The 14,920-nt window shown below is 41.9% G+C and overlaps 1 protein-coding gene across 2 annotated transcripts in view; it reads right to left on the bottom strand.

Annotated features, from left to right (window-relative positions):
- The window catches only part of LOC106605070 (zinc finger protein 236), a 94,973-nt gene that overhangs the window by 55,010 nt on the left and 25,043 nt on the right, over positions 1–14,920 (bottom strand). For both annotated transcript variants that reach the window (XM_014200335.2, XM_014200337.2), the window contains exons 10-12: positions 14,378–14,650; positions 2,161–2,364; positions 1,902–2,034 (exon numbers count right to left, since the gene is read on the bottom strand). In XM_014200335.2, coding sequence (XP_014055810.1) covers positions 1,902–2,034; positions 2,161–2,364; positions 14,378–14,650 — 610 coding nt within the window. The remainder of the gene's footprint in view (positions 1–1,901; positions 2,035–2,160; positions 2,365–14,377; positions 14,651–14,920) is intronic.

Here is a 14,920-nt window from a genome sequence, read left to right on the forward strand (position 1 = left end):
CCTTTTCCTCCAAACTTAACGATGGTCATTATGGCCAAACAGTTCTATTTTTTTTCATCAGACCAGAGGACATTTCTCCAAAAAGTACAATCTTTGTCCCCATGTGCAGTTGCAAACCATAGTCTGGCTTTTTTAATGGCGATTTTGGAGCAGTGGCTTCTTCCTTGCTGAGCGGCCCTTCAGGTTATGTCGATATAGGACTCGTTTTACTGTGGATATATATACTTTTGTACCTGTTTCCTACAGCATCTTCACAAGGTCCTTTGCTGTTCTTCTGGGATTGATTTGCACTTTTCACACCAAAGTATGTTCATCTCTAAGAGACAGAACACGTCTCCTTCCTGAGCGGTATGACGGCTACGTGGTCCCATGGTGTTTATACTTGCGTACCATTGTTTGTACAGATGAACGTGGTACCTTCAGGCATTTGAAAATTGCTCCCAAGGATGAACCAGACTTGTGGAGGTTTTTTCTGAGGTCTTGGCTGATTTCTTTTGATTTTCCCATGATGTCAAGCAAAGAGGCACTGAGTTTGAAGGTAGGCCTTGAAATGCATCCACAGGTACACCTCCAATTGACTCAAATGATGTCAATTAGCCTATCAGAAGCTTCTAAAGCCATGACATCAGTTTCTGGAATTTTCCAAGCCGTTTAAAGGCACAGTCAACTTAGTGTATGTAAACTTCTGACCCACTGGAATTGTGATACAGTGAATTATAAGTTAAATAATCTGTCTGTAAACAATTGTTGGAAAAATGACTTGTGTCATGCAAAGTAGATGTCCTAACTGACTTGCCAAAACTATAGTTTGTTAACAAGAAATTTGTGGAGTGGTTGAAAAACGAGAGTTTTAACGACTCCAACCTAAGTGTATGTAAACTTCCGACTTCAACTGTATATCTAGTTTACTTTAGCTGTGCTTGATCGAGTTTGCCTGGCACTCTAGGCAGGCTCAATAAAACCCTCAAAGTATTTGAAAGAAAACAAATACTACTTGAACCCAGCCGTCTGCCAGTGGCTCAAACCGTCTGCCATGTGCTGAGCCTTCCTCCCCCTGCCTCCTTGTCCATCCCCATGCTCTGCTCAGCCCAGCTCATCCCTCTAGCATCAAATGAGGAGCTAATGCCACTAAGCCACAGGGGTGGACTCTAACGCCACTGATAACAGCAGCAGCTCTCTGACATGCTATAGCAGGCTTATCCCACTTTTCTTTTTACATTTCTATTTTATTTAACTAGGCAAGTCAGTTAAGAACAAATTCTTAGTTACAATGACGGCCTAGGAACAGTGCCTTGTTCAGGGGCAGAACAACAGATTTTTACCTTGTCAGCTCGGGGATTCGATCTAGCAACCTTTCGGTTACTGGCCCAACGCTTTAACCACTAGGCTACCTGCCGCCCAAATGACAAAGTACAAGAGGATCTAAACTGAGGCTAAATATACAACTTCCGCTCACAACTATATATCGATGCACTCAATCAGAAATACATTCACTGTCAGCTGCTTCAGAGAGGATGATATTTCGAAAGGAATACATGGGAATACAAACTAAATGTGTGTGTGTGTGTGTGTGTGGGGGGGGGGCTTGTATTACTATCCTTGTGTGTACCGGAGATCCACAAAAGTCCCCACTAGGATAGTAAAACAAGGACAATTCTCCCTAGTGTGGACATTTCCGTCGAAGACAAAGGCTATTTTAGGCTTAGGGGTTAGATTTAGGGTTATGGTTAGACCAGGATTTTCAATGGAAATCAATTTTAGGCCCCCACAAGGACTGTAAAACATTTGCTGTGTGCATCAAATCTCATTTTATTGGTCACATACACATGGTTAGCAGATGTTATTGCAAGTGTAGCGAAATGCTTGTGTGTGTGTGTGACACGTGTAGAGGATAGCTGTACCTAACGTGCTGCTTGAGGTGGCTGGATTTCTTATAGGCCTTGTTACAGCAGGGACACTTGTATGGCCGATCATTGTCCACCATCTCCAGGTACGTCTGAAAGGCCAGGCGAGGGTTCTGGGACTGGATGAGACCTGGGGAGGAGGGGACAATATGAACAAAGTGTGTGTGTGTGTGTGTGTGTGTGTGTGTGTGTGTGTGTGTGTGTGTGTGTGTTGTATGCGTGCTTGTGAGGGAGCGAGTGAGCATGCATGCGTTACCGAGGTCCGTGATAAGTATGGGCTCTTGCAGGGGGATATCAGGCAGAGGTATGTTGCTCTTGGACACCTTGGTTTTATGGGCTTTGCGTGGGAACTTGTGCTTCTTCTGCTGCAGGCTCTTGAAGTGGGAGGCGATGTGTGTTTTTCTGTGGCCCGATGTACGGAAGATCTTGTCACAGTGAGGGCATGGGAACGGACGCACACCTGACAACAAGAACATAAACCTCAAATAGCATGTAGAATTAAATTCAGACAATAACGAGAACTGCATCAGTTTTGAAATGGAAATGTATTCATGTCAGTTAAATCAAGAGACAAGCTAGAGAAAATAAACTTATAACAGTGTCGTATTGAGTAGGCCGAAATCGATTTAACGTACCAATGTCTCCTGAGAGATTAGATAAAATCAAAAGAAACCTGTGGAACGCCAACCCCTAAAGTTGTCAGCATGCTTCAGTTCAGCTAGCCGAACCAAACTAGAATTAATCTAATTATGACTCAAGAAATCGGTCATCCATTTTTATGTTTCTGCCGAAGAGATCTTAGTTGCGCAATTTACATCAAACTAAGATGTTTGGTGCAGTATTTTCCAATAATTTTATTTTGCATGAAAACAAGTCGTCTCTCTTTGAATGACAAAGACTTTATTGAAGTATCCCTACTGTTGACCAATCACAGACGAAGGGGCGTAGACTCGGCTTGACTCCAACTGCCAAAACTAACAAAATGTCGTCATAATATATGCACAAACTCGGAAACATGAGGACGCCTTAACAGACTAAACCACAGTAACCTAAATGTTGCATTGTTGTTGTTTTTTTTTAATTAATATCCTTTTTTAAATCATGCATTACGTAATTCAGAATCTAATCATATGACATGTGATTAAATGAAATAAACTTGAATTTGAACTAAATCACAAACACCCATAACAGCTCAGCTACACATGAAAACAAGTGTGTTTTCATGACCCATTCCGTATAGACCTGGTCGGATCCAGACACGGTCTGATCCGAGTGATGGAAGCAGCAGAAAAGTCATTTTTAAGCTACTTGATTAACCGAAGCTGATAAAGCACAAGAGAGGTGCAGCTCTAGCAGGTGGGGAAGGGCCATACTGTGAGTGAGTGACACGGGGAGCAGGGAGGGAGAGACAAGAGACAGCAACCAACCAACAAGCCGACTCGCACTATAGTAGACTAATAGCTGCCATAGCTAGGTTATTTATCATCAAATATGATTACGTAGTACCTGTCTTGACGTTAGCTAGTGTTAGCAATTTATGTTATTCTTTAATAACACAGACCCCAAAGCAAATCAGGGGGAGGAAAATAGGTTTATTCGAAGAGGACAAATCATACTGGGAGGTAGATGGTCATTCTCCCCTGTCCTCAGTGATGCTCTCTCCAGTGGTTCTCTCCAGGGGTTCACTCCAGGGGTTCACTCCCCAGAAAAAGGGACAGCATGTAGTTTTATAACCCAGCCCTAGCCTGTGGTTGACCAACTAGAATTCCTTGCAATAAAACTACCCAATGGCCAAATAACAAGTATCATATTTCAGAAGACATATTCCTCCCATGTCTAGAGTTCCAAATAACAACAACTACATGAGGAATATTAAGCAGCACCCTACCGGTTGGCTCTTGGTCGTTGTAGCCTATCCTTCTCCTTTAACTTTTAATTCCATCATTTTCATTCCATCTTCCTTTGATTAGATATCGCCTAACCTTTGCCACTCACGGAGGTTCTATGACTGTAGCCTATTGCGGCTTTAATGACTTATGATTACCTACAACAACAAGCTACACGCGCCACAATCCTCTCTCGTGAAAAGCAAGAGCAGCAGCATAAATTATACAATGTCTCTCTCGACTGCAGCAGTTGCATTCGGATCGGTACGGGCCCTTTCGGACACCTCAGTTAAAATTACACATACCCGAGACTTGTGATAATCATATCAGATCCGACCCAAACCTGTGTCATTATTTAGTTTTCTGGATCCAGACCCGCTCTGGTCCCGGATCGGGTCTCGGGTATTTGGGTACAGGTGGATCTGTGAAGATCTCTACTTTGCATCAATCAACTCTAACACCAACAGATGGATACGTTAACCTGTTTGGGATAGGGGGCAGTATTTTCACGGCCGGATAAAAAACGTACCCGATTTAATCTGGTTACTACTCCTGCCCAGAAACTAGATTTGGATAGAAAACACTCTAAAGTTTCTAAAACTGTTTGAATGGTGTCTGTGAGTATAACAGAACTCATATGGCAGGCCAAAACCTGAGAATATTCCAAGCAGGAAGTGCCCTGTCTGACAATTTATTGTCCTTCTGTAGCATCTCTATCGAAAATACAGCATCTGTGCTGTAACGTGACATATTCTAAGGCTTCCATTGGCTCTCAGAAGGCGCCAGAAAGTGTAATGGGGTGTCTGCAGTGTAATGGGGTGTCTGGGTCGAAGAACAGCAGGAGTATTTGTTAGTGGTCAGGCTGGGAACAGTGACACTGGAGATGCGCGTCCACGAGACTACTCCATTTTTTTCTTTCAGCCTTTGAATGAATACAACGTTGCCCGGTTGGAATATTATCGCTATTTTACGAGAAAAATAGCATAAAAATTGATTTTAAACAGCGTTTGACATGCTTCGAAGTACGGTAATGGAATATTTCGATTTTTTTGTCACGAAATGCGCTCGCGCGTCACCCTTCGGATAGTGACTTGAACGCACGAACAAAACGGCGCTATTTGGATATAACTATGGATTATTTGGAACCAAAACAACATTTGTTGTTGAAGTAGAAGTCCCGGGAGTGCATTCTGACGAAGAACAGCAAAGGTAATCCAATTTTTCTTATAGTAATTCTGAGTTTAGTGAGCACCAAACTTGGTGGGTGTCAAAATAGCTAGCCTGTGATGGCCGAGCTATCTACTCAGAATATTGCAAAATGTGCTTTCGCCGAAAAGCTATTTTAAAATCTGACACCGCGATTGCATAAAGGAGTTCTGTATCTATAATTCTTAAAATAATTGTTATGTTTTTTGTGAACGTTTATCATGAGTAATTTAGTAAATTCACCAGAAGTTTGCGGTGGGTATGCTAGTTCTGAACATCGCATGCTAATGTAAAAAGCTGTTTTTTGATATAAATGTGAACTTGTTTGAACAAAACATGCATGTATTGTATAACATAATGTCCTAGGAGTGTCATCTGATGAAGATCATCAAAGGTTAGTGCTGCATTTAGCTGTGGTTTTGGTTTTTGTGACATATATGCTTGCTTTGAAAATGGCTGTGTGATTATTTTTGGCAGGGTACTCTCCTGACATAATCTAATGTTTTGCTTTCGCTTTAAAGCCTTTTTGAAATCAGACAATGTGGTTAGATTAACGAGAGTCTTGTCTTTAAAATGATGTAAAATAGTCATATGTTTGAGAAATTGAAGTTATAGCATTTTTGAGGTATTTGTATTTCGCGCCACGCTCTACCATTGGATATTGGTGAGGCGTTCCGCTAGCAGAACGTCTGTCCCTAAAAGGTTAAGGGCAACATTCTAAAAGACGAAGCAATACCAGTAATCAAATCTTCATGCAAATGAGAGATGAGGCCATGGGTTTAGAGGCATCTGCATTAATTGTGTGTGTGTGTGTGTGTGTGTGTGTGTGTGTGTGTGTGTGTGTGTGTGTGTGTGTGTTAATTAAATAATTATGGAAGGCCAAGCGTTACATTGCACCACATAATTCACCCAGACATCTTAATCTTGGCTGTGACACGAAATCCCAACTACTGCAATCAGTGAAAGGGGACCACGAACGTCACCTCTGTAAACAACCGCGTATCAAAAGCTTTACATCACACTATCTTTTCACCGGCAACACTAGGCTAATTAATGCTAATCATAGCTTTGGTGCACCACTGTGCATTCAATCTAAAACAGGGGTATTCAACTACTATTTGAAAAGGTCTGGTCTTCCTAGGTGGATATTTATCAGCATAGTAATAAACCCCCACCTCGCATCCCATACGACCCGAAACTGTTCAAACTGTTCACACACTGCGTTTGCATAGAGAAAATATTTCCATTTTAAATCTTATTTGCTGCAATTTTACACCTTTTGCAATGGGGCGGCGAGAAAATGTTTTAAAGCTAATGTTTTAAAGCTAATTTAAAAGTAATTCTACACCTTTGCCATGTCTTGTGTGTTCATAGGACTGACTCAACAAAATCAAAATATAAAAATTGGGCCCACCAGGGGAGCGAGGCCTCTAGGAACGTAATCTGGCCATGATAACTACAGGATTTTGATAACGGGTTAGCCTAACTGACCTATCTAGCTAGCTAACATGGGCTAGTAGTTGATCAACTGGATATTTCTGACAGGTTATACAGCGCTTTCACTATATTCCCTTGACTTATTCCACACTTTGTTGTGTTACAGGCTGAATTCAAAATTGATTAAATATATTATTTTCTTCCCCTCGCCCATCTACACACAATATCCCATAATTTTTGCACATTTATTAAAAATGAAATACAAAAATATCTCATTTACATAAGTATTCACACACCTGAGTCAATACACGTTAGAGTCACCTTAGGCAGCGTTTACAGCTGTGAGTCTTTCTGGGTGAGTCTCTAAGTTTTGCACACCTGAATTGTACAATATTTGCATTCTGTTTGTATTCTTTTAAAATTCTTCAAGTGCTGTCAAGTTGGTTGTTGATCATTGCTAGACATTTTCAAATCTTGCCATAGATTTTCAAGCCCAGTTAAGTCAAAACTGTAACTAGGCCACTCAGGAACATTCAATGTCTTGGTAAGCAACTCCAATGTATATTTGTTATTGTCTTTTAGGTGACAGTTGGAAAGCTGACTAAACCAGGTTGTCCTCGAGGAAATTTTGGCTGTGCTTAGATCTATTCCGTTTCTTTTTATCCTAAAAAACAAACTCCCTAGTCCTTGCCGATGACAAGCATACCCATAACATGATGCAGCCACCACCATGCTTGAAAATATGAAGAGTGGTGCTAAGTAATGTGTTGTGTTGGATTTGCCCAAACATAACGCTCTGTATTCAGAACATAAAGTACATTTCTTTGCCACATTTCTTGCAGTTTTACTTTAGTGCCTTATACAGGATTTGTGTATTCTGTACAGGCTTCCTTCTTTTTACTCTGTAATTAAGGTTAGTATTGTGGAGTAACTACAATGTTGATCCATCCTCAGTTTTCTCCTATCACAGCCATTAAACTCTAACTGTTTTAGTCAACTATTGGCCTTATGGTGAAAACCCTGAGCAGTTTCCTTCCTCTCCTGCATCTGAGTTAGGAAGGATCCTGGATGACTGTGTGATAACACTCTCGATAGCCGATGTGAGCAAGACCTTTAAACTGGTCAACATTCACAAAGCCGCGGGGCCAGACGGATTACAAGGACGTGTTCACAAAACATGCGCGGACCAACTGGCAAGTGTCTTGATTGACATTTTCATCCTCTCCAAGACCGAGTCTGTAATACCTACATGTTTCAAGCAGACCACCATAGTCCCTGTGCCCAAAGAAGCAAAGGTAAATGATTACCACCCCGTAGCACTCACGTCGGTAGCCATGAAATGCTTTGAAAGGCTGGTCATGGCTCACATCAACAGCATTATCACGGACACCCTAGACCCACGCCAATTCCCATAACGCCCAAACAGATGTCGCAATCTCAATCGCACTCCACACGGCCCTTTCCCACCTGGATAAAAGGAACACCTATGTGAGAATACTGTTCATTGACTACAGCTCAGAGTTCAACACCATATTGCCCACGAAGCTCATCACTAAGCTAAGGACCCTGGGACTAAACACCTCCCTCTGCAACTGGATCCTGGACTTCCTGACGGGCCACCCCCAGGTGGTAAGGGTAGGCAACAACACGTCTGCCACGCTAATCCTCAAAACTGGGGCCTCTCAGGGGTATGTACTCAGTCCCCTCCTGTACTCCCTGTTCACCCACGACTGCGTGGCCAAACACGACTCCAACACCATCATCACTGACAACGACGAGACATCCTATAGAGAGGAGGTCAGAGAACGTGCAGTGTGGTGCCAGGACAACAACCTCTCCCTCAACTTGAGCAAGACAAAGTAGCTGATTGTGAACTACAGGCTGGCCGAACAGGCCCACATTAAAATCGACGGGGCTGTAGTGAAGCGGGTCGAGAGTTTCAAGTCCCTTGGTGTCCACATCACCAACGACCTATCATGATGGTCCAAACACACCAAGACAGTCGTGAAGATGGCACGACAAAACCTATTCCCCCTTGGAGGGAAAAGATTTGGCATGGGTCCCCAGATCCTCAAAAGGTTCTACAGCTGCACCATCGAGAGCATCCAGACCAGTTGCATCACCGCCTGGTATGGCAACTGCTCGGCATCTGACCGTAAGGAGCTACAGAGGGTAGTGCGTACGGCCCAGTACATCACTGTGGCCAAGCTTCCTGCCATCCAGGACCTACATGCAGTTAAAGTCGGAAGTTTACATACACCTAGGTTGGAGTCATTAAAACTCGTATTTCAACCACTCCACAAATTTCTTGTTTACAAACTATAGTTTTGGCAAGTCAGTTAGGACATCTACTTTGTGCATGACAAGTAATTTTTCCAACAATTGTTTACAGACAGATTAAATCACTTCTAATTCGCTGTATCACAATTCCAGTGGGTCAGAAGTTCACATACACTAAGTTGACTGTGCCTTTAAACAGCTTGGAAAATTCCAGAAAATGATGTCATGGCTTTAGAAGCTTCTGATAGGCTAATTGACATCATTTGAGTCAATTGGAGGTGTACCTGTGGATGTATTTCAAGGCCTACTTTCAAACTCAGTGTCTCTTTGCTTGACATCATGGGAAAATCAAAAGAAATCAGCAAAGACCTCAGAAAAAGAATTGTAGATCTCCACAAGTCTGGTTCATCCTTGGGAGCAATTTCCAAATGCCTGAAGGTACCATGTTCATCTGTACAAACAATGGTACGCAAGTATAAACACCATGGGACCACGAAGCCGTCATACCGCTCAGGAAGGAGACACGTTCTGTCTCCTAGAGATCAACGTACTTTGGTGTGAAAAGTGCAAATCAATCCCAGAACAACAGCAAAGGACCTTGTGAAGATGCTGGAGGAAACAGGTACAAAAGTATCTATATCCACAGTAAAATTAGTCCTATATCGACATAACCTGAAGGGCCGCTCAGCAAGGAAGAAGCCACTGCTCCAAAACCGACATTAAAAAAGCCAGACTATGGTTTGCAACTGCACATGGGGACAAAGATCATACTTTTTGGAGAAATGTCCTCTGGTCTGATGGGAAAAAAAATAGAACTGTTTGGCCATAATGACCATTGTTAAGTTTGGAGAAAAAAGGGGGAGGCTTGCAAGCCAAAGAACACCACCCCAACCGTGAAGCACGGGGGTGGCAGCATCATGTTGTGGGGGTGCTTTGCTGAAGGAGGGACTGGTGCACTTCACAAAATAGATGGCATCGTGACGGAGGGAAAATAATGTGGATATATTGAAGCAACATCTCAAGACATCAGTCAGGAAGTTAAAGCTTGGTCGCAAATGGGTCTTCCAAATGGACAATGACCCCAAGCATACTTCCAAAGTTGTGGCAAAATGGCTTAAGGACAACAATGTCAAGGTATTGGAGTGGCCATCACAAAGCCCTGACCTCAATCCCATAGAATATTTGTGGGCACTACTGAAAAAGCGTGTCGAGCAAGGAGGCCTACAAAACCTGACTCAGTTACACCAGCTCTGTCAGTAGGAATGGGCCAAAATTCACCCAACTTATTGTGGGAAGCTTGTGGAAGGCTACCCGAAACGTTTAACCCAAGTTAAACAATTTAAAGGCAATGGTAACAAATACTAATTGAGTATGTACACTTCTGACCCACTGGGAATGTGATGAAAGAAATAAAAGCTGAAATAAATAATTCTCTCTACTATTATTCTGACATTTCACATTCTTAAAATAAAGTGGTGATCCTAACTGACCAAAGACAGGGAATTTTTACTAGGATTAAATGTCAGGAATTGTGAAAAACGGAGTTTAAATGTATTTGGCTAAGGTGTATGTAAACTTCCGACTTCAACTGTAATAGGAGGTGTCAGCGGAAAGCCCATAAAATTGTCAGAGACGCCAGTCACCCAAGTCATAGACCGTTTTCTCTGCTGCCCCATGGCAAGCGGTACCAGAGCGTCAAGTCTAGGACCAAAAGGCTCCTTAAAAGCTTCTAACCCCAAGCCTTAAGATTGCTGATCAATTAATCAAATGGCCACCAGACTATTTACATTGACACCCCCCCTTCCCCTCCATTTGTTTTGTACACTGCTGCTACTCGCTCTATATTATCTATACATAGTCACTTCACCCCTACATGTACAAATTACCTAAACTAACCTGTACCCCCGCACAGCTGACACGGTATCGGTACCCCCTGTATTTAGCCTCGTTATTGTTATTTTAGTCTCTTACTTTTTATTATTTTTTACTTTAGTTTATTTGGTAAATATTTTCTTAACTCTTCTTGAACTGCACTGTTGATTAAGGGCTTGTAAGTAATCATTTCACGGTAAGGTCTACACTTGTTGTATTCAGTGCATGACAAATAAAGTTTGATTTGATCCCTTTATCTTTGTAGTGACTGGATGTATTGACACACCATCCAACATGTAATTAATAACTTCAACATGCTCAAAGGGTTATATAATCAAATGGTTTTTTTGTTTTTACCCATCGACCAATACGTGCCCTTCTTTGCAAGGCATTGAAAAACTTCCCAAGTCTTTGTGGCTGAATCTGGTTTTAGATATTCACTGCTCGACTAAGAGTAGGGCTGTTGCGTTGACCGTATTATCTCCACACCGGTGGTCACGAGTCATGAAGGCAGTCAAATCCCACATAACCATTTAGTCACGGTAATTAGGCTTCTCCAAACTCTGATGCTGCTGATGGTCATTAGTAGCCTGCCAAACTTGATAACTGCCTGGTACTCAGCACTCTATTGTCCCTCTAATCACTCTGACATCAATGCAAATGTAATCGAAAATCTAATCAAACACTTCATGAGTGCCCAGGAGCTCATGTTGCGCAACAGTTCTGTAGGCTATGCAATTGATTGAGAAAACAGAGTGACGGCCTAAACTAAAAGAGGAGGATCCCATCAGCTTTCTATAGGCTAGGCCTACTATATTTATTTCTCATCTTTCCTAATATTAAGCAAATATTAAGCACATTGCTTATCTTTACAACAGGCCTACCTGGCTGGCATGAAGATTAACCACAAGAAAAATCATCCTTCATTCGTTATTTAAGTGTAGAGATATTTTTTTTAGAATAGATAATGATCCATTCTTCTAAATCAAATTTCCCACACATTATCTAGTATATGTAAATACAAGATTAAATCAAGAATAGTCTGATGGGTGCCAATATTAGCATATCACATGTGAATTATATATTATCACTTGTGAATGATGCCCCAGCGTAAGGCAAGAGGCAATGCCTTTTTTTTTTTACTACTTTTCTAATCAAAATCGCACACCTCATGTAGCCCAGGCCATAGGCCTATATGTTTTGATAAGGTTTGTATCACAACTAAACTGGCCAAATAACTTCTTAAAATGAAGCACATTAATCCGCTTCGCAAGGGGTGTAGAACCTTACATAAGCAGCGTGAGTTTCAACTTTGGGGAAGATCCTTTTCACCATAAAAAATGTCACCTTTATAATAAAAGCATTACATGCATAATTGCATTTGCGGTCACTTTTGATAATGGTGTTGTCCCCACTAATAGAAGATTTGCGCATATAGCCTACAACTGCGTGCGTATTGCTGCGCTTATAATGTGAAGAAATAGCCAAATAGTTTATCAAAATTTTAAGCTAAACGTTCTGATCTGTTGCGTCAGCCTCATTGAGTAAAACTGTTTTTTTATGCTAGTGATTGCATTAATTTGGGATCTATTGTGTCGCACAACTGTCCCAGACTATGTATGGAATATTTACTTCTCACACAGAATAGGTCAACTTGCCTTATGGGGGATAGTAGATTGACATAGGCTAGTGCTTTTGCTGTTCGTTAGGTCTACTCATCTTGTTGACAGACGAAAAGTACAGTACCAGTCAAAAGTTTGGACACACCTACTCATTCCAGGGTTTTTCTTAATTTTTTACTATTTTCTACATTGTAGAAACTATGAAACTATGAAATAACACATATGGAATCATGTAGTAACTAAAAAAGGTTTTTGCACATTCTTGGCATTCTCTCAACCAGCTTCATGCATTGTAAAAATGTATTTGTGGAATTTCTTTCCTTCTTAATGTGTTTGATCTGTTGTGTTGTGACAAGGTAGGGGTGGTATACAGAATATAGCCCTATTTGATGAAAGACCAAGTCCATATTATGGCAAGAACAGCTCAAATAAGCAAAGAGAAACGACAGTCCATCATTCCTTTAAGTAATGAAGGTCAGTCAATCCGGAAAATTAAAGAACTTTGAACGTTTCTTCAAGTGAAGTCGCAAAAACCATCAAGCGCTATGATGAAACTGGCTATCATGAGGACCGCCACAGGAAAGAAAGACCCAGAGTTACCTCTGCTGCAGAGGATAAGTTCTTTAGAGTTACCAGCCTCAGAAATTGAAGCCCTAATAAATGCTTCACAGAGTTCAATAACAGACACATCTCAACATCAACTGTTCAGAGGAGACCACGTGAATCAGCCCTTCATGGTCGAATTGGTGCAAAGAAACCACTATTAAAGGACACCAATAGGAGGAAGAGACTTGCTTGGGCCAAGAAACACAATCAATGGACATTAGACCAGTGGAAATATGTCCTTTGGTCTTACGAGTACAAATTAGATTTTTGGTTCCAACCTCCCGTGTCGTTGTGAGACGCAGAGTAGGTGAACAGATGATCTCCGCATGTGTGGTTCCCACCGTGAAGCATGGAGGTGGTGGTGTGGGGGTGCTTTGCTGGTGACAATGTTGGTGATTTATTTAAAAATCACGGCACACTTAACCAGCATGGCTACAACAGCATTCTGCAGTGATACGCCATCCCATTTGGTTTGCGCTTAGTGGGACTATCATTTGTTTTTCAACAGGACAATGACCCAACACACCTCCAGGCTGTGTAAGGGCTATTTGACCAAGAAGGAGAGTGATGGAGTGCTGCATCAGATGACTTGGCCTCCACAATCACACGACCTCAATCTAATTGAGATGGTTTGGGAGAAGTTGGACCGCAGAGTGAAGGAAAAGCTGCCAACAAGTGCTCAGCATATGTGGGAACTCCTTCAAGAATGTTGGAAAAGCATTCTAGGCGAAGCTGGTTGAGAGAATGCCAAACGTGTGCAGAGCTGTCATCAAGGCAAAGGGTGGCTACTTTGAAGAAGCTAAAATCTATTTTGATTTGTTTAACACTTTTTTGGTTACTACATGATTCCATGTGTTATTTCATAGTTTTGATGTCTTCACTATTATTATACAATGTTGAAAATAGTAAAAACTAAAGAAAAACCCTTGAATGTGTTCAAACTTTTGACTGGTACTGTAAATGTGGACAGTTCTTCCAATATCTCCAATATGCACCTCGGAATTGGATAAGGACGTGTGCAGTTGTGTCCCCGATGTGTCGGTCTTCACTTGTAGCCTGTGAGAAAGACCCGATCACGTGATGGAGAGCCGTGTGAGTGAGAGGTGATTCGGAGCAGGCAGCACTCAGGGAGAAGGGCCGCAAAAGGCATCGATTATTTTAGGGTGAATTATGGCCACACAAAGACATTAACAAGTGCTTCTCAAATTTTGAATGAGAGACTGATGTAAAGTGTACGGCCTGCGCAAAAAAACAAAGCAGAGCTCATTCCTTTCAAGCTACTTTTTTCAAATCATCATTAGAGTCGCATCATGCAGCCTTACAATGTATTAAACATCAACACATATAGCCCAACGTTTGTAGAACAACTAAAGTAAAAAAAAATAAAGAAAATCGATAACTTAATCAAGTTAAATCGTCAAAACCAGATTATGACACCAACGTTAATCATAATAAATCTTGATGACCATTATGGAGTGATATAGGTGCCAACCATAACTAAATGTGTATCTATGAATACAATCAAAGTATCACTCCATAATAACAACGCCATAATATCAGTCACCTGTATGTAGGCGCATGTGGACCTTCCTGCTGCCCGACGTGGAGAAGCACTTCATGCAGCACTGGCACTCGAAGGCCTTGATGCCTGTGTGCGTCTTCATGTGGGCAGTAAGGGTGCTCTTGACGGCAAAGGCGCGAAAGCACTGCTTGCACTTGAAAGGCTTCTCGTGTGTGTGGATACGGATGTGGCGCACCAGGTCGCTGGGCTTCTTGAACTCCTTGTTGCAGTAAGGGCAGCTGTGCCACCGCACGCCGTTCTCCTCCCTGATGGAGCCTAGGGGAAGGGGGGACAGAAAGAGGTGACATGGGTTGTGTTCTATTAGGCACCAAATGGAAGAAAACAGACTGAAACAGGGAGAGACTGCCTGGACCTGTCCAATAAACATTATTTTTCGTGTTACGTTTAAAAACGTTTTGTTGTAGGGTGCCCTAATGGATACGACACTGGTCCCACATGAGATGAGCAGGCACAGAGCTGAGACCAAATACACTTAAATTCCTTAAATTCAGGGAATCAATTGAAACTCCCGATATATAGTGCATT

Source organism: Salmo salar, chromosome ssa05, assembly GCF_905237065.1.
Source record: "Salmo salar chromosome ssa05, Ssal_v3.1, whole genome shotgun sequence".
NCBI lineage: Eukaryota > Metazoa > Chordata > Actinopteri > Salmoniformes > Salmonidae > Salmo > Salmo salar.